The sequence below is a fragment of the Sinohyriopsis cumingii genome, unplaced genomic scaffold (assembly GCF_028554795.1).
Source record: "Sinohyriopsis cumingii isolate HCF-2022 unplaced genomic scaffold, ASM2855479v2 utg002317l, whole genome shotgun sequence".
Lineage (NCBI taxonomy): Eukaryota > Metazoa > Mollusca > Bivalvia > Unionida > Unionidae > Sinohyriopsis > Sinohyriopsis cumingii.
In genome coordinates this window covers 230,147-251,017 of record NW_028316184.1, presented here as the reverse complement: position 1 = coordinate 251,017, position 20,871 = coordinate 230,147, and the positions used below count along the sequence as shown (strand labels likewise).

General features: G+C 36.7%; 1 protein-coding gene across 2 annotated transcripts in view; it reads left to right on the top strand.

The window, feature by feature from the left end:
* The first annotated feature begins 7,238 nt into the window (after window positions 1-7,238).
* Window positions 7,239-20,871, top strand: part of LOC149770800 (uncharacterized) — an 89,669-nt gene continuing 76,036 nt past the window's right edge. For both annotated transcript variants that reach the window (XM_089949102.1, XM_089949101.1), the window contains exon 1: window positions 7,239-7,682. In XM_089949102.1, coding sequence (XP_089805228.1) covers window positions 7,637-7,682 — 46 coding nt within the window. In that variant the 5' untranslated portion in view covers window positions 7,239-7,636. The remainder of the gene's footprint in view (window positions 7,683-20,871) is intronic.

Genomic DNA, 20,871 nt, shown 5'->3' with positions numbered 1-20,871 from the left:
GGGTGTAATGGATATTATTTTTGTGTTGTAAGGGATAGATATTTTGTGAGATTTCATCTACTTCTCTTACAGTCTAAGCGAATACATAACGATTGAAGTATGTGTGTGTGTTGGTCTTTGTGTTTGTGTGCGTGCGCTTCCGTATGTGTGTGTACTGGTCTTTGTTTGTGCTTTTGTGCTTGCGCGTACGTGTATGTGTATGTGTGTTTGTATGTGTGTATGTTTGCTCGGGTACGTTTGTTTGTTTGTGTGCATGTATGTGTTTGTTTGTGTGTATGTGTGCGCGCACAAGTTTGTTTGTGTGTGTATGAATTGGTCTTTGTTTGTCCCTATAAAACTCCATTTATCCATATCAAATTCATAACACCTACCTACCTACCTACAGTAGCGCGTATTCAGGTCAGCCTCTTGCAATACTGTTGCCATTATTCCCCCTACTGTCTAATACAGTGACGTCATTGAAGCTGGAAATTTTGAGTTTATAAATATAGTCTTGGATTTTTCCACAGGTTGTATCTATAAATATATACTAGCCTAGTTCATATGACTTTTCTACAAGATGAGATCATAAATAGATATTGGATTTTTCCACATGAATTTCCCACAAGTTGTAGCTAAAAATAAATACAAAATTTTTCCAAAGGAATTGCTACCAGTGGTGACTATATATAGATACTAGCGTTTTTCCACATAGTACTTTGGTAGTGTAAGATATAGTCTATTTTGTGAGATTGTATCGCCTCCACTTACATTTTAAGCCAATACAGGTCGTTTTGACAGTGAGTACGCTATAATGGATGGTATAGTGGGTGTTTGTTTGTGTGTATGTGTGCAAGCGTACGTTTGTGTGTATATATTGGTCTTTGTTTGTTCCTATAAAACTCCCTTTATCCATATTAAATTCATTTCCCCTACCTACATACATACAGTAACGCGTATTCAGGTCAGCCACTTGCAAACTGTTGCCATTATTCCCCTAGTGTCTGGTACAGTGACGTTACGTGTATGTGTATATGTGTTTGTATGTGCGTATGTGTGCGCGCGTACGTTTGTTTGTGTGTGTATGTGTGTGTTTGTGTGTATGTGTGTGCGCACACGTTTGTTTGTGTGTGTATGAATTTGTCCCCTAGTGTCTAGTACAGTGACGTCATTGAAGCTGCAAATTGTGAGATTATGAATATAGACTTGGATTTTTCACAGGTTGCATCTATAAATAGATACTACGTAAATTCACATGACTTTCCTACATATAAGATTATAAATAGATAGTGGGTTTTTCCATAGGAATTTCCCACAAGTTGTAGCTAAAAATAAATACTAGTTTTTCCAAAGGAATCGCTACCAGTGGTGACTATATTTAGATACTAGTGTTTTTCCACATTTCCTTTGGTAGTGTAAGAGATAGTCTGTTTTGTGAGATTTTATCGCCTCTTCTTACATTTTAGGCTAATACAGGGCGTTTGGATAGTGAGTATGATATAATGGATGGTATAGTGTATGTAATGGATAGCATTTTTTTGTTGTGTAAGGGATAGATATTTTGCGAGATTTCATCTCCTTCTCATACATTATAAGAGAACACATAACAATTGAAGTGTGTGTGTATTGGTCTTTGTGTTTGTGAGCGTGCGCGTACGTGTGTGTAGATGTGTGTGTTTGCATGTGTGCGCGTGTACGTTTGTGTATGTATGTTTATGTGTGTTTGTGTGTATGTGTGAGCGCGTGCATTTGTTTTTGTGTGAATCTGTGTGTGTTGGTTTGTGTGTATTTGTGCGTGCGGACACTTGTTTGTATGTGTGTATGTCTTTGTTTGTCCCAATAAAACTCCCTTTATCCCTATCAAATTCATTTCACCTACCTACCTACAGTAGAGCGTATTCAGGTCAGCCAATTGCAACACTGTTGTCATTATTCCCCTAGTGTCCAGTACAGTGAAGTCACTATAGATGCTATAAATGTAGACTTGGGTTTTTATATAGGAATTTCCACAAGCTGTAGCTATATATACTAGGGTTTTCAAACTGGACCGTCACCCAAGTTGTGACTATAAATATATAGTGGGTTTTTCATAGGACTTTCCACGGGTAGCTATAAATAAATAATGGGTTTTTATAGGACATTAAATAGGTTATGGCTATAAAACTATACATGGGTATTTATCCACGATCGTCACACAAGTTGAGACTATAAATAGTTGCTAGGTTTATCCATTTTAGTCTAAACCAATGTAACTTAATGTTCGGGGATATATATATATATATATATATATATATATATATATATATATATATATATATATATATATATATATATATATATACACAGTCTCCTTTAAATTCTGGAACTGTTTCGTAATTTTAGCGTCACTTTTAGTTACATCCGTATTGGCGTTAGACTTTTCCTTGATTATAGATTATTATCATTACAATTATGCAAATTTATGAATGCCGCCGGCATAAGTTCAGGTCTAGGTAATGCTTTATATATAAATATCGGGCTTGAATTAGTATATGTCTGTCTCTGTCTCTTGCTTTGGCCCTCTACCATCCTTGTCCCTAGACAGGCCCTATACAATTTCTCCATAGTCCCCAGACAGGCCCATCCATGTTCAAATTCCCTTGTCCCTAGACAGTCCCAATCCATAGTCTCTATACATTCCTATATTCGATTCCCCTTGTCCCTATACAGTCCCAACCTGTGTTAAAATTTCCTTTGTCCCGCTATAGTACCACCCATGTTAAACTCCCCCATATTAAATTCCTATTGTCCGTATATTGTCCCGCCTATCTTAAATTTCCCTTGTCAGTATATAGTCCCACAATGTTAAATTCCCGTTCTGTACTTATAGTACAAACGACCAAATTTGAAACAGAAGTCCCATTGTCCGTATATCGTCCCATGTTCAATTCCCCTTGTCGCTAGACTGTCCCAATACCTTGAAGCTAGACAGTCCACGTTAAAATTCCCCATGCTAAATTCCCACTGACGCCAATTTTAATATACCCGATTTTAACATTAAGGTCCCATTGGAGCTAAAGTGACCCAATCCCTTGTCACTATGTTAAATTCCCATTCACTCCATGTTAAATTTCTCCATGTTAAATTCTCCTTGACGCCAAAGTGTCCCACGACCTTTTTGACTGGGATTTCCATTGACACCAAAGTATCCCCAATAACTACTGATGTGAGAAAGCTGTCAGTAGCTTCCCGCTGGTCGTTGTCTTTTGCCGAAGTTCTTTCACCACCAGTTATACTGGCTGCCAAATATGGCCTATTTTTCACTGAGAAATGGCATTAAAACTACAACTTTATTATTGAAAGAGTCTGTTGTCAACATGACCCATAACTTTACCTTCATTCTTCATTTACTTATAAAAATATACCCGTTGGCCAGCAACTGAATCATTTAAAGTGATTATATTTGTCTTAGCCTATGGTTGTTAGTAGGAATGGAGACTATATTTTGTCTAGATGTGCAAAGTGCTTCAGTACTGTATGCTCAATCTACTGTTTCTTTTTCGCTTTCTAAACACTTTCTATAATGATCTCGGTCAACATTTGCTTTAAGTTATATTAAAATCAGATCTCCACTGTCCTTCATGTATAACAGCGGACATCTAACAGCGGAGTTCTGATTTCAAACCAAGGATAACCAATAACGTTAACGTCCTACGTAAGTAAACAGGATGTGGTAGCAGGACATATTAAGTGCGTTTTGGATGCAAAGTCATTAGTATCGGTGAGATGTATTATCTGTATTCCGCGGTACTTTATTCCGACATTACGTACCACGGTACTTGAAAACTGTACATGTACTTCAGTAGTTTTCGTCATTCCCTAGTAATCTTCCTACAGACTGAATGATTCTAACTGCATGTTTTCATTTTTCATGACAAATAAATAAATAAATAATACTAATAATACTAATACTAATAATACTAATGCTACTACTACTACTACTACTACTACTACTACTAATAATAATTATTATTATTATTATTATTATTATTTTGCAAAAGTATTTAAATCTTATAATAGCATGGTTCACCTGATTTGTTGACCTTATGTTTTCGTTCGTGTCAAATTCAGTTCGAGTCATATATCCACCTTGTTGGTTTGATATGACTACCAACATATCTTCACCTTTGTTAAGTTAATGCAAACTATTTTTTAGCCCAGTAAATAAACACTCACCCATTTCTGCCATAGTTTAGAATCTGTTCTTTATAAGGTTTGATTCTACATATAAAACTAACTTAATCTCCCTTTTTTCACTTTTTTCATATGCCGTATGCAGTCTAGGTGTTTTGATTAAAGCCGCATAGGGTGGCCGAGTGCCCTAAGGCGATCCTTTTTACAGATCACTGACATCTCACTTTCGCGTGCTCGGCCATCGTGAGATAACTTGCCGTAGTTTTTCCGGTGGCTTTCCTGGCTTCTTCCTCCACCAGATATACTAACCGCCATGTCATGTGCTGAAAAATGTAGTTAAACCTACAAAACAAACAGACACATAAAACAGCATAATTTTCATATAAAAAGTTAACACAGTCATTCTTTAGTTCACAACTGTGTCATTAGATGTGAAAAGTGATCAAGTTAGAGTGTTATCCTATTGTATGTTAATGTCAATGGAATTACCTTTAAACAGATCTTGTATTGTTATCCCATGTATATGGTATATCTCGACTGAGGACATACTTCTAACATGAAGATATGAAGTTGAGCATTGTGACATATCAGAGATAGCCATGTATATGCCCATATAAATGATAACAGCGTCTATGCCCATATAAGAGATAATCGCGTATATGCCCATATCAAAGGTAACAGCGTCTATGCCCCTAGCAGAGATAACCGAGCCAATTCCCTTACCGTAATAGCCACATATATTCATTAGCATAGTACATTACATAAAGCGAGAGCAATTTACGTTGATACTAACCCAATATGTATTAGTGTTAGTTTTGTAGTGTACACTGTAAAAAACATGAAAAATGGTTACATAATGTTAAAGTTATGACGTATTTGAATTTGTATATGATATAGTGGCAGTCGGCTATGTGACTGACATGAAGCATGTTGTCGTACAAGGTTCCAGTGCACCTGTATAAATGACTCGCACATTTGACGCAAGAATATTGGTCAGTGTTGTTAGCTATTTATATTTATATAGGTTTGACTTACATGCGACAATATATAATTCAAAACCATCGAATAAAGCAAGGAAATTGTTTGCATTGATATTGTTATGTATATTTGATTTAATTTAATTGTTTGTTTGCAAGTTTTAATTTTTTTTGCATTCCATTACTTGCTATTGTAATGTAAATCTATTTACTGGAATATGGTTCAGTTCTGACAGATTTTTATTATTATTTGTGACGTAATAAACGTTATAGAAACATTGTATCTGATGCTGACCTAGTTCCTGTCCTTGATTCAGAACCAGTGATAGTTTGTAGTAAACAACTTTTTAATTTTTTTTTAAATTCTTTCTCAGAGTAAGATTCATAGAAGGGTTTCGAGGTCATAACACGTATTAATGAGGTTTTTCCAGGGGCTTGATCGACATCTGGGCATCTCTTTTGCGTTGTAGTTAGATTTATTACTGATGTTTTTAAGAAATAATAGTCATACCTGCCTTAATTTTTATTTTATTTTAAGGAAATGTGATTCTTTTCCCTGGAAATACTAGTGCTCAACATTAATTCTTGGACAAAGACATTTATAGAAATTTATACAGAATGTAAATTGGAATATTATTTTCTGTGATTCATCAAAGAACTGTTGACACATCAGTACGATGCTGACCACAACATACGTCATCGCCTTCCGTTTGGAATTTCATCGGGATTCGAACTCAGTTTTATTAGGACTCTTTGTTTCTAGGATTTTTATTTTTTGATTCTTGGATTATTTTTGGATTTGATTCTTTTTCTCATTTTTAACTTGTTTTTCTAGGGAAATAAATAATTATTTAATTTTTTTTAAAGTGTTATATGTATTTGATTTAATTTATACTTGATTTAATTTAATTGTTTGCTTTTTAGTTTTAATTTTTTTTATTCTATTACATATTAAAGGAATGTAATTTTGTTTACTGAAATTTGACATTTTCCAGAAATTAGTTAGACCCGACTGTTTTTTTTCGTAAACACCTAAAACAGAACTTTGTATCTTTATGGTGACATAGTTCCTGACCTTTGATACAGAATTGTTAATAGTTGGGTAAACAACTTTTTTAAAATGAAAATTCCTTCTTAATGTGTGATTTCAAGAGTGAACTCGAGGCTGTCCTGGGAGTACTTGATGTAAAGCTTCTACCTTGTTCTGGAAAGTGAACACGTGACCCGCATACGGGCATCTATTTAGCGCAGTAGCTAGGTTTAATACCGATGTTTTGAGAGATAATCTCAGTTGGGCTTTTAAACACTTAGATATGAAGGTGTTTTTTATGTTGTGACAAGTTGGAGTTAAATTTTAATTTTGCTTCCTATCATTTGGATTTTAAGAGATTAATTCTTTTCCCTGGGAATATGTACTCATACAGAATTCTCGGACAAAGACATTTATTTAAAAATATTCGGAATTCAAATACCGGAATATTATTTTCTGTGGATCAACAAAGAACTGTTGACACATCAGTCGTATATTGGCTACAGTATACGTCATCGCCTTTCATTTGGGATTTTCGTTGGGACTCGAACTCAAATTCATTAGAACATTTAATTACTTGGACTAATAATTTATAATTCTTGGATTATTCTTGGATTATTTTTGGATTTTCCCCCATTTTTACCTTGTTTTTTTATCGCTCCAGTGACCTAGTGCTTAGAGCATCCGCCTCGGAAGCGGGAGGTCGTGGGCTCGAACCCCGGCTGAGTCATATCAAAGACTTGCAAAAATGGTACTAACAGCTGCCTCGCTAGGCGCTCAGCATTAAGAGGTTAGTGTTATGACTGGTCAGCCTGGTGTCAGGATAATGTGATTGGCATGATGCCCCAGTGCTAGACATCACTATAAATTGCCACGCTGCAAACATCGTAGCGATATGACTGAAAATTCACCTGTCACTTCCATGTAGCAGCTGTAGCTCAAATGGTAGAGACGGAGACTCGTAATCGAAGAGTAGCGGATTCGATATCCGCCCAGGTCATCACTAGTCGGATGATTCGGCGTGTCCTTGCGAAAGGCACATGACTCACATTTCCTCGACATCGTGTAGGCAATAATGTGTTAAAAGTGCCGTTTAATCCAACAAGATCAAAACAATCCTTGTACTTCCGTGTCCTGAAGCGGTTACTACCGTCGTATTGGGTTGTAGGGACTGCCCAGCAATCAATCATCAGCAGCTGACATGTACACACAGCTGTCAATCATTCAGAATTCTCGCTAGAGCGAAAATACCCGTCCGATACTCCAAACGTTTTATCAGCAACGTACGAGCAGGGAACTACAGCCAGTTGGATATAGTGTTAACAAAAATACACCTTTGTATATATGTAAATAGTGTGACTGTATAAGTTGTTCTCGAGGGTTTATACTGTTACACTAGACTGAGTTAATTATTTAGTGCTGTGGACACATCACGACAGAGCGGATCATAGTTTCACAAATATCTTAAGGAATCGGGATGTTTGTATTGATTGCTTGGTTTTTCATTCTGATAGCCAAACCAGGTAAGTTTGTACCAATATTTCTTTAAGCTCACTGTCGTTACATTATCTATCCACTGGAGCGTAGTTTTAGGACAAGTTAATATTTTTGAGTACCATATTTACTTTGATTAAATGACGAAGTTACGATGTGTATTATTTATAATGCTGATATTTATTAATAAAGACTACATGATATATGTTGTCACGTATAGCGCTTTATAAGAAACATGTAAGACTCTCTCTCTCTCTCTCCTAACCATTTCTAAAACCTTTATATGCAATCCATCTATCTCTCTAGCCATATAAATATAAACTCTTCTTGCTATATTTGTATTCTAACCATTTTGCCTCAGCTATATATCTATCACATTTATCTTTAATTATCGGCAATTGATTTTAAGTTTCAAAACAAAGATATCTATCTATCTATCTATCTATCTATCTATCTATCTATAAGCAGCAGGGAAGTTGTACAGACCCCCTGGCACAGACTAAAATAACCCTCCCACCAAACATTTCTTCGCAGAAGCCTCAGAAAGCAGAAATAACGCCTCCTACGCAAATTAATCCGCAAAATTTCAACCCAAAGTGCATTTTTAGGCATAAAAAAAAAACAGCAATTTTTTGGGGGGGTATTGTAAAATTTATTTGTTATTGCAAATTCCGACTACAATTTTATGAGTAAATTTGATCAAGACCAACTCGATACCTACTACGAGGATCATGAAGATTAATCGTGACAAAACCGTGTGGTGTTGCCTGAGCGTGACTGAAGAAATTTTTAAACTTATTTATATCCATGTCGCCGTTGCACCAAGTTTGATGAATATTCCTCAGCGTGTGAGTATCAACGCCATTGAAAACTGATAAAATATTACAATTATCTCTAATTACCTTTGGAATTTGCGTATATCGCTGCGTCACGTAAATCACATCTGTGTTCTTGTGTCGGCCACGCGAGAATATCCTAGCTGGGTTAGTTTGCTTATCCAGCATCACATCATCGAAAACAACAAGATTATTAGTATCGCCGTCTAAACTTTCCACTGATGGAGCCTCATTGATATCTGTTATAAATTCTATTGTGCCATCTTCAGTATTATCGCTAAATTCTTTTAGTACTTGATAACATCGCTGATCATCAACGGATGGCGCAACCAAATACAATTTGTCCCATTTTAACCATCGCATTATCAAATTCAACAACAATTGCGTTTTTCCAGATCCCGACGGTCCAATGATTATCATTCTAATCGAATTTGGTAATGCCTCGGTGTGCTTTACTTGCTCGCGTTTTTTTGTGGCTGAAAAATCAATTACATTCATGTTATTAGAATATTATGGATTCATATTGTGTTAAGTGTCGCACTCGAACTGCTACGATAAATCCAATCGAAGTCGTTACACGCAACAACAGGAATGCAATCAAGGGAGAATGTGAAGTTTGCAAGACAATTAAGTTTAGATTTGTAAAAAAAAAAGTAGAACCGGAGGAGACATCGCAACCTCCTTAACAAATCTGCCTGGAGCTCCTTGGGCGAAATATCCCGGAGAGAAACATTTACCAGGATATAATTACTGCGGACCTGGTACAAGGCTAGATATAAGACTTAACGATAATAATCAACCAAATCCTGGCGAGGATCCAGTAAACGCTATCGATAACGCATGCTACTATCACGATCTTGCATATCGCAGCGGAGATTTACAACAAAGACATCTCGCTGATATTAAATTAATTCACGCAATAGATGCTATTCCTGATAAAAATTTCAAAGAGAAATTGGCAACTTGGTTGATAAAAGGAGCAATGAAAGGTAAATTAGTACTAGGTGCTGGTAATTTATAATGGAGCAAATATATTATTCTCCGCGAGGATTTTGGCGAGGAAAATCAGCAATAGCCAAACTTGCTAAGGCAGCAAAAGTAAAGCAATTTATCGCTGAATCGTGGCTATCGAGGCAAGCAGTCTGGCAAATTTATCTTCCTCCGCCTAAGAAAATATCATATGCGAGTTTCTCTGTCAGCGTCCCTAATGAAGTCCATCAGGCTGATCTTATGTTTCTTCCTTACGATACCGTTGACGGAGTCACATATAAATACGTGTTGACGGTTGTTGATATTGCTAGCAGATACAAGGAAGCGGAACCGTTATCGAATAAAACAGCAACAGATATTGCTAAGGCGTTTAGCGAAATTTATTCACGATCTCCATTAACATGGCCGAAGCTTCTTCAGGTTGATCCAGGTCGAGAATTTCTTGGCGTGGTTACTTCACTGATGAAAAAGAATAATGTTAAAATCCGTCGCGGTATTGTAGGTGTTCATCACAATCAAGCTATCGTTGAAAGATTCAACAAAACACTAGCAGAAAGATTATTCGGATATCAGTACGCGAGAGAATTTATCCAAGATAAACGATCTCACGATTGGGTAACAAGATTGCCTCACGTGATTAACGCACTAAATAACGAAGTAACACGAACAATATCAATGAAACCCGCAATTGCAATTACAAAAACAAATATACCACTAAAGCGAAGTTCCACAATTCCGCCTGTACTAGGTAGTGTTATTGTAAGATATTTATATAAAGAAGGAGAAGCCGAAGGTGGCAGAAAAAGAGCAACCGATCCAAACTGGAGCGTTACAACGCATAAAATATCGGCCGTAACAAGATCATCGGGAAGACCGGCAATTTATTTTCTAGATTCACTAGCGCCACAACGAGGATTTACCAAAGAGGAACTACAAGTAATTCCAAATGATACTCAATTACCGCCATCTTCGTTAATGTGAAATTTAATCCTGCCCAATTGAGATAATTTTCTTACTCGAGACACGGCTAAATAAACTAAATTTGACCAGGAAATTCTATCATCGACAATCCAGACTTGACCATCTACTGTTAATCCTTGTGATGAATGTATCGTTGCTGCGTATCCGAGTTTCCATGGCGATCTTTCTGCGTTTATTGCATCATTGACAAGATTAATATCAACGAAAATAATATCATTCAAAACTAATATTTTTTCTTCTCCACATGGCAAAATAACATTGATATTTTGTTTCCTAGTATCAGTTGGCCTATAACACAACGGCACCTGCAATGTTGGAAATTTCTCACAGTGAAGTTTGAATAATATTTCCTGAATAACATCGCGAATAATTTTTCTGCTAGCAACGATCAAATGATCTGGACGCCACAAAGTTAGAAAATTATCCATCGGAGTCTCATCAATTATTTTTCTCATCACATCACATTGAAATTTATTAGGTTGTAATCGAATCATTTTTTTAAACTCGGTCAGTAAAATATCATTAGATCTATAATCAGTGTTAATTTCTTCATAATAATCCACAAAATTTCTAAGCCATCTATGAGGAGATTCGCCATCAATAGGATCAGGTTGACCATGATCGCCGCACATTATTACTGCGGTATTTTTTTCTTCTAGCCAACTCAGGAATGATTTTAACACAACTAAATTTACTGTGCAAATTTCATCAAATATTATAATCTTATTAACGTACTTGTTTCCCATTCGAGCCGGATCCCACAATCCACCACTGTATTTGAAATAACTATGATAAGTACAAGAATTAACGCCACGTTGTTTTATTTCTCGCGCTAGTCTGTGAGTTGGAGTCAACACGATCATATCAGATTTTGAAAATAAATTTATCGCTCGTGTTGTTTTACCACTACCACCAGGACCATTTAGGTAAACGAATTTGTTTCGTGAAATTGGATCAAACGCAGATACTGCTGTTGATACTTCATCACATTTATCTTTATGAAATTTATCACAATCTTCCACATCCGCGTCCTCACAATAATCTAGAATATCCTCGTTTTTTATTCTCCAAGTTCCCCAGGAACCATCGGTGATTAAATTTTCCAATCTACATTGAAATTTCTTATCGATATAAAATGAATCCGTTGCAACCCTTACCGCGATATCAGAAAATTTATTTATCATTGATAGCAGATTGATACTTACATAAGCGAGCATTGATGATCTCAAATGAGTATACTGCGCCGATTCTCCATCAAGATAAGTTATCACTGTTCCTAATTTTTCTCCATCAATAATAATATTTTCTCTACTGCAAAATATTCCACGAGACACTGTATCGGCAATAATAAAATCCATCTCAGCATCATTGATAAATAACCTAGCGTGGCGATGTTTATGATCAACTGATCCTCCTTGAGTAAATTTACCAATTATTTTTCTTCCAATATCTTTCGCGTTTTCACAATCTGTCGGCAACCACACCTCGGTCTGCTTTCTATACGATATAATTGCTTCACTTACCGTCAATGATATTAACATCGACGAATCCAACATAAATCTCAACAATACCGTAGGGACCCATCTGCGTTGAGATAAATGCCGACCAAACCAAATATAGCAAATCCTATGCAAATTCTCAGCAAGTTCGAATGAAGTAACATGAGCGAATCCTGTCATGACAAAATCGGGTAACGGTCCGTTAATTGCAACTCTAGTCATCTCGTTGGTGGGATGACCGAATTTAGCAAAGTAATCTGCACAATCGCCATACCCAAGGAAACTTCCAGGATAGCATGCGCTCATATCAACGGAAATCATATCCTCGAAATAATATTTGGTATTCCATAATCCTCCATGGCCGTATTCGATACAACTAAGTTGAATATCATTGAGAAATTCATTTCTTGTAGGTTTCCACGAATTTCTTTCTCTAGCAGCGTGAGCAGCAACAGACGAAATGGTAAAGCAATTTGTCAGTAATCGATCTGGATTTGACGAATACTTCTCCGCGATATTTTTCATCGATTCATGTAATATTTCATCTCGGTAAATATCTCCGCGTGGTAAGATAAATTGATCGTATCTTTCTTCGCTAGAAAATAACCAAATCGATATTGGATCGGACTTGGCTAATAGTTTGATAAACCTAAACATTGCATCGGAACTATCTTTCCCAGATTCCACGGGATAAAACTTAACAACACGATCTCGCGGGAATATCATTACCGACTGACTCCACGCATGTGAATTATGATCAACAATTTCGATTGGTGTTCCTCGAGAATTATACGGCGATGAATATAATATTTCACCCGATAGTGTTTTAACCGTAATAGGAAATTTAAGTTTCTTACTTAACGCAGCAACATCATCGATTGATGCGCCATCAGTAACTGTCTTTGCCCATGAATTAATTTTATCCAATCTCAATTGAGTCAGACCAGATCCGCGACGAGCATTCCTCATGTGTTCGATAACTCGCTCAGCCACGCAGTTTATTATCGGAGATTCCCTCATCGCAGGTAGATTTTTCACATCAGGATTATTATTCAGCCGATAAATTCCATAAACAACAGCACTAGAAGGATACGCCCTAGCATAATAAGGACCATCAATCCCTAATAACAATCCTGGTTTCGAATTTTTATCAAGAACAACATTTTTCTTACCGCCGCGTACCGGATCTCGTTTATCACGAATAATCCAAATGTCATCGGGCATTTGTGCAATAAATTTTATTCCGAAAATAAATCTCTCTTCTTTGTGTGAGTTTTTTATATGTTCGATTATCTTCTTCGCTCGCTCCAAATTCATCGTAGCATCAACAAAGTTAGTTTTCCATGTCGACCAAACATGAATCGCTCCATCATCAAAAAATTCCTTCTTCGCATTATCAACTTCAGGAATGATATATTCTGCCTCATCAAGATCAAATAAATCCATTATTATATTTTAGACAAATATTTAATTATAATAATGAAGCAATGTGCGTGGATAACAGTTGGATCAACAAAATCATGTAACAAATCCTGCAGAGGTGAATATTGTGGCGCTCATATATACGAAATTCGACGAGGTAACAAAGGACCACAGCGATGTTTAGTTTGCCAAGTTGGTATTCGAGGAAAGACAAGATTATGTTTCTCCTGTGGAGGGAAAAAATATCGTGAATTACGAAGATATTATGAAAAAAGATCTTCGTCAGTAATAAAATGTGAAGAAGATTATATTAATCGCTTCAAAGCAAATTACGATTTAAACAAAGAGAATATCATATATGGAAATGAAATCAGCGATTCCCACAATGAAAATCACATGCGAGTATAAATCGCATCCCATCATCGAAGGTTACGAAGCATCTGAGGATGGTAATGTCAGAAACATCAAAACAAAGAAACGTGTTGGTAGTATTTGTAATTCGGGATATCTCAAATTTACAGTCCATAAAAGAAATGAAAGAACAGAATGTTATTCGAATCATAGATTTGTGTTCGAATGCTACAAAGGACCAATAGAGATCGGACTTGTTATCGACCACATTGACGGTAATAAACTTAACAATAAACTTTCCAATCTGCGCGCGGTAACCCAGAGTGAAAATTCAAGATTTGGTAATAACCGTGGATTTCCTAATTATTCGAAGACTGTTAAATCAGTGAATCAAGCAACAGGTGAGGAAATCGCGTTTACATCGATGAGTGCAGCAGCAAAACATTTCTTTATTGAACCACGATCAGTACAATTTGTGGCAGAAGGAAAATATAACGCAACATTTTCTTATGATGCTGATTCGTGGATCAAATTCTCCTATGTACCAATAATATTTGATTCGGAGAGTGACGAAGAATAATTGAATATCTCCGCAAAACAAAAAAAAAAGATTAATTTTGAAAATTTCCCTGGATTTTATTTATTTTTTTCGCCCATTTTTCCCACGGAGACAGATTTGGAAAATCTCACTTGCGATTTAAAAATCTATGATTTCACCAAAAGATTGATACTTACAGTTTCTCCTCGTATATCAAGTAAATTTCCTTTTTGATCCGTTAATTTGAAATTTATTCTTGTCAATAATCGATTATGACATCGCAGGTAAAACGGATTCATTGGTTCCTTGATTATCAAATAACCGGGAGATGCGCTAGGTGAAAACGAATACAATATAAAACCCTGATGGGCTTGATTTGACTCTGACGAATCCACGTTGTAGCTACCCTCGACAACATCCGCGTGAAGATAAATCGCGATAACTTCCGTTATATTAACGATACCCGGCGATATATGTCGTCCACCTTTGTCAGGATCGTTATTGTGTTTAAGAATTAATTCTGAATGTATTTTTTTGGTCCATGAGGCATGTAATTTCGGAAATAAATCATCAATGGTATCAGTGACGGATTTTCTCATCGCATCAAAATCAGAATTAGGAAATTTAAATTTTGGCAGTGTTTCCTCGGTTAATTCAAATACTCTCATGAATTTTTGTTTCTCACCCGAGTTCTTGATCAACTCGAATTTGCTAATAGGAAGAACATAGTCGGCAATTGATATATCGTCGACTATCGCCCGAATAAACATATCATGATAATATTCAATATCATTTGCAAGTTGATTTAAAATCTTCACGTGTTTTATAATTTCGCTACATGAACCAGATTTATTTAGGATGCATTCATGAAATGATCCGCGCAATAAATTTAATTGTAATTCGTGTTCTTGAATAAACTCGTCGAGGGTTCTTCTTACCAAGATACCGTCTATGGGGGCTATTATCCTGTTAATGTGGGTAGCGTCGAAGATTTTCACATCTGGGGGGATTTTAGGAAGAGGCAACCATGAGAGAATTCTTTCGTTAATAAAAGTGAAAGCGAATATTACTAGGTTAATTTTGTGGTTATTCATGAGATTGATGGCGCTGTGGATCAGAGGTTTGTGTTTGATATCTCCATACCATCCTTCGTTGGTTGTAAAATCTTCCTTTTTTGGTTCCGGTAGTTCTGGAAGGGTTTCATCATACCAACCTGGAATAATAACATCCGATTTCTTTGGTTTTATCAGAGGTGCGACCTCGGGCCAACCTAATATATTCCTGATCGATGATTGGTAAATATCTACCACGTACGGTGATTTCACTTCTATCATTGACGATAGTGTTGGATCATGTGATGATATCTTTATTCCCGGAGTAGCATCGCCGGTTAAATTTGATATTCTAGTGGTAAACTCATTATTCAGCTGATCAATTTCGTAACTGCCCGTTGGTATACCAACGACGATCCAATCGGGTGTTCCATCGGGTTTATTTTTATTTGCAAAAACAAGTGAATTATTTGGCATCAAATTACCGAATGATTTTGATCTAACATTAGGCCAGCTGTTGTAGACGCGCAATTGTGTTAATGCAATTTCGTTAACGTTAATTGGTGTTGAAAAATTAATACTAAACTCGGGTTTCGTTGAACTTAACGATATTAACGTTGTTGTTGGTGGTGTCGTGTTTGTCACGATCTGGGCTAACTCGGACATTATTAATATTCATTTGTTCAATCTCCGAGTAAATACTAATCATTGAAGAAAATTCTAGATCGGATATAATACCATCGTTGAGACTTTCAGAAAGTAACAATGATAACTTCGAGTACGCGTCATTGATCTTAGCAAGTTTACTTTTGTACGATGATAATTTCTCACTTGTGCACGAGGATATCTTTTTTGCAATGATATTAAGAACACCCGCGATTGCTGTTGTTGACGAGATTATTATTGTTGCTACGATTGGCGCTATCATTGTTACCGCGGATAGAATTATTCCTGCACCAGCGACCACAGCTGATACTGCGTACACTGCAACATCAATGATAACTAATTTGCGCTGGTATTTATTTATTTTTATCTGATAATCGTCAAGTTGTTTTCGCAACGAATCCTGCCATGATCGCGCCTGATTGTATCGGTAATCCGATGCTGTCATTATTAGTTATTTATTTGATTAATTCCTGGTAATTTCCTACTTTGATAATTACCGTCTCATCAATTTCATCTGGAACACCAACTGTTTCCAATCCCGACAAAAATTCGAAAACTATACTATAACCAAACGGTCCCATATTGGTTCTATCTGGTGGTTCCAGCACAAATGTAGTCTCGTAACCTGTGTACATAACATAATTAAAATTTTCACCAAAAATTTTACCACCTGCGGCTTTTATTTTAAAACCTACCGGAGATTGAATAAATATTCGATAATATCCACTAATTGGCGGTTTAAATTTAAATGTGTTATTCACGGGTGTCCACCATGCCTCTTTTCGTACCTCTACCACAAGTGGCACACTGCAGGTAAGATTTTTTGTTTCTACTTCCTCTGGTATCGAAATTCGCGATAATCTTTCAAGGTTCATTGATGATATTTTTGTGTTGATATTGTTAATTTTTGTGGTTGTTTCGATAATTTCCCTACCTAATTGTTTTACGTCAGTGGCGTGACCAGTTTTATCGGCGGATTGATCAATTTTTGCTGTTGCAGCAAGAAGTTTCGTGTTTAAATCTCGAATTTCTCCGTCGTACGTTGATATATCTAACTTTTGACGCGCTAATTCACGTACCGCGTTAATTTCATCGTTGATGGATTTTATTTGTCCTTGCATCACGTTAATCCCCTTGGTAAATTCAGGAACAACAACATTACCGAGTTTAATAATTTCCTCGTTGATTTTTTTGTTGAGATCGTCGGTGGATGGTTTCTGACTCATCGAGATATTTACTTCGTTAATTTCGGCAAGAATATTAGTAATTTCCTCGTTGATTTTTTTTATTTTTTTGTTGAGATCGTCGATTGATGTTTTATCGATTTTCTGACTCATCGAGATATTTACTTCGTTAATTTCGGCAAGAATATTAGTAATTTCCTCGTTGATTTTTTTTATTTTCTCGCTAAGATCGTCATATGATGCTTGATCTGATACGGAGGAAGTATCACTGGATGTTTTTATATTCTCGTCAAATTTTTTGCTAAATTTATCTAAAACATCGTCAAGTTTTTTAAGGTCGTTATTTAGCCTATTAAGTCTTTTTGTCATTCTGTCCTGAAGATCGTCGTGTAATGCTTTATCGGCCTTCAGGGGTAACTTTGCTATAATATCGGCGATATCAGCAACAGATTTTAATACCATCTCCGATTGGCGAGTAAATTGACTAATGTGATCGCGGTATTCGTCTCGCTTGATTATATCAGTTATTTTAACGTTACTAGTTTGTAATCGCCCTTCTGTATTTTGAAATACAGCAACTTCGCCAGGATCCACCTCTGACAGCGATAAAAGATTGTTAATATCATCCCTCGTGGCAAACTTTGATGTATCGATGTCGACTGCTCCCTTTTTTTCTTTTCTGAAGAGAGATCTACCGTAAATGTCAACCATGATATTTATCTACGGTATATTCAAATAAAATTTTGCGATAAGAATTGGATGATTTTGAAATTGCATCAAGGACATTAATTGACTCCGGACCGCATATTGGTGGATCCGCTAATGTTTGTGTTGGAAGTGTTGAATACCAAACCGGAAGTTTTAGTTTTGACACATATTTGATAAATTCATTTGGCGGTGCTAATCCATATGAGTCGAAGTAAATAACCTCGCGAGGATTAATCGCATACGCAACCCAGTGAGTGCCAGGACCAGAATTTTTATCGAGATTTATTATTCCTGTCTCGGTAGGATTTGGTTTATCTGGTAGTTGATCTCGCATAAATACGCCTCTGAAAAATTTTATTTTCTTTTTTTTTGCTTCACTGATTAAATCTAAATTTGAGGTTGGTAGGCTCGACTTAGACCGGATCCGTACGGGGGTCGTCTTAGATAAAGACCGGATCCTTGTTGCGGTTGCATCAATTTTGTGAGAAGGGGGAGAAGAGGGAATATCCCTCCCTTTTTTTTGCGATATCTTCCTCCGACGATCTTTTTTCCTAATGCGGTACCCATCCCACCAAGTGCACCTAATCCTATTGTTTTTGCAATCATGGGGGCCGCTGCAGCTATTAATCCTGGAATAGCGGCGAATAAAGGAAAAATACCACCTACTTTGATCATATCTCTGATTGCACCTATCGAGAGATTCAAGCGAATACCAGTATTTGCTGATCTGGCTCTGGTGAAATGTCCGTGTTGATTTTTAGTTAACGATAGTTTGTTAGGTCCACCGTGAAGTTGATTACTTTTTAAGGTTAAACTTAAACCTCGTCGCGCTGTTGTTGCTGCATGAAGTTTTTTCACCTGACCGGGAGTCAGAGTTACGCTGACGTGATCGTATGGCATATTAATAATCACTTAATCTAAATTTAGAATTTATCACATGTTCTCTACGGGTGCATCGATGACTCTCATTCTACCACTGATACCCTCCAGGATCATTGTTCTATCACTAAGAATAACCGCGATTGCTCTTGCTGGTCCTCCTGTGTTAATTCTGGCTTTGAAATGAATATCGACAACCGACTGCTTTACTAAATCGAGATGTTCCAGGGAAAAGTAATAGATGGGATAGAGAGTATTAAAATCTAACTGTGATATTTGCAATCCGGTATCAATATTTTGATCGCGGCCCATGAAACTTAGTAATCGATGATACGCGCGTGCCGTCGAATTGTTCTCAAAATCGATGGCTATTTCCTCAGATGGCTCCTGTTGGCCATTTATTCTCAACGATACATTTGTTGCATCTAATCGATCGAATATCATGTTACTATGTAATTGATCGTCTCTAATCATGCTTTGCAGAGCAACAAAGATATGTCTAGGTGCGGAAGAGCCCTGCTGTGACGCAATTCGCCAAGTAAATATTCCGTCCATATTAATATCGTAGGAGTCAGTCATTGTTGTCAACCAAGACATGATGGATTTTCCTCCTTGATTCATAAATGATAATAATTTTTCTTCTATAATCATCGACGGTGTTATTGCTGGCATCCACAAGGTAATTTTTTCAAGGACAACTTTACCAGGATCACCAGGATCTCGCCAAATGGCTCTGTCATCATTGGCATCTCGAACGAAAGATATCGTATGCTTCGCTCCGTAAATAACTTTTCTGAAATGTCTGCAAAATCCAAAAATATGAGATAATGGAATTGCACAGGAGAATTTTCGTTCATCTCCCTTCAACATATTTTTTCTTATGGCAAATCCAAGATTGTAATTGGCATTGGGGGCAATCATCGCTGAACGAACATCAGCGGGGAGGCCAGCGGGGTTTACCGGTCTACCGATATCAAATGGTAAATGTTCAGGGTAGTTGGAATTATCCTTGGCAAACATCATACTAGGACCGGCTGATCTGGTAAAATCATCCGAGTATCTCGCTAGACCTATGATAGTCGTTGCTATATCAACGTTGTTCGTAATTGATTCAATCTCTCTTCCATCAATCATGTAAGTGGCATTCTTGAATAATGCCATGATACCATTATTGACAAAACCAACACCAAAATTTGCATCGTAGTTGGTACCATCAGCTGCCTTTACAATTTTTCCAACAAATTCGATATACGCCTCAGATGGAAGAAAATATCTTGTTGTATCGTGGACTTGAATTTCCTTTCGATTTCTTGAATCTGGCTCAACTACATCGTACGAGAAATACTGGAAATCTCGCACTGATGTATCCCTACCTACTGGCTCGTCCATATCAAATACTTCATTTGACACTTGTGCGAACATTTATTATTAATAATATCGTCTAAAACGAAGACCACTACCTGAAACAAAACTTGTATTTGCTAAATTTGTATTAGCAACATTCTGCGCTAGATTTGTCTTAGCAACTTCCTGCGCTAGATTTGTTATAGCAGCTTCCTGTGCTAGATCATTTATTTTTTTATTTGCCGCATCATTTATGGCCTTACTGACTTCAGGTGGCATTTCTCTGGTAATAGGTAATTTGACGGGTTGCTTTTTACGTACTAAACTTAATATTTTATTTTTGATAGCGTTGAAGCCTTTACTGGCCAAATTACCGATACCAGAAACAGCAGTCTCACCAATCTTTCCTATTGCTTTCAATCCTAGTTGTTTTACCATTGGTCCAATTTTAGGTATTACTCGAGTAACGAGACTTCCAATGATATCGCCGAATCCATTGCCGTGAATATATTTGTACACTGGCAATCGAGAGTTTACTATGCGGACCTGATTAGGTCTGCGCTGATGTTTATGAATAATCATATTATTTCAATTGTGTTGATTTAATCGATGAGTTCATCGACAAACTCTTTATAAATGTGAGAATCGATGATACCACCACGGAATAATCGCTGACAAATATCTGATGCTTCGTTGACTATCTCACGAGAGTTATTTCCGGCTCGTTTTCCTCCGATTAATACTTCGAGGCGAGATACATCGTTGACA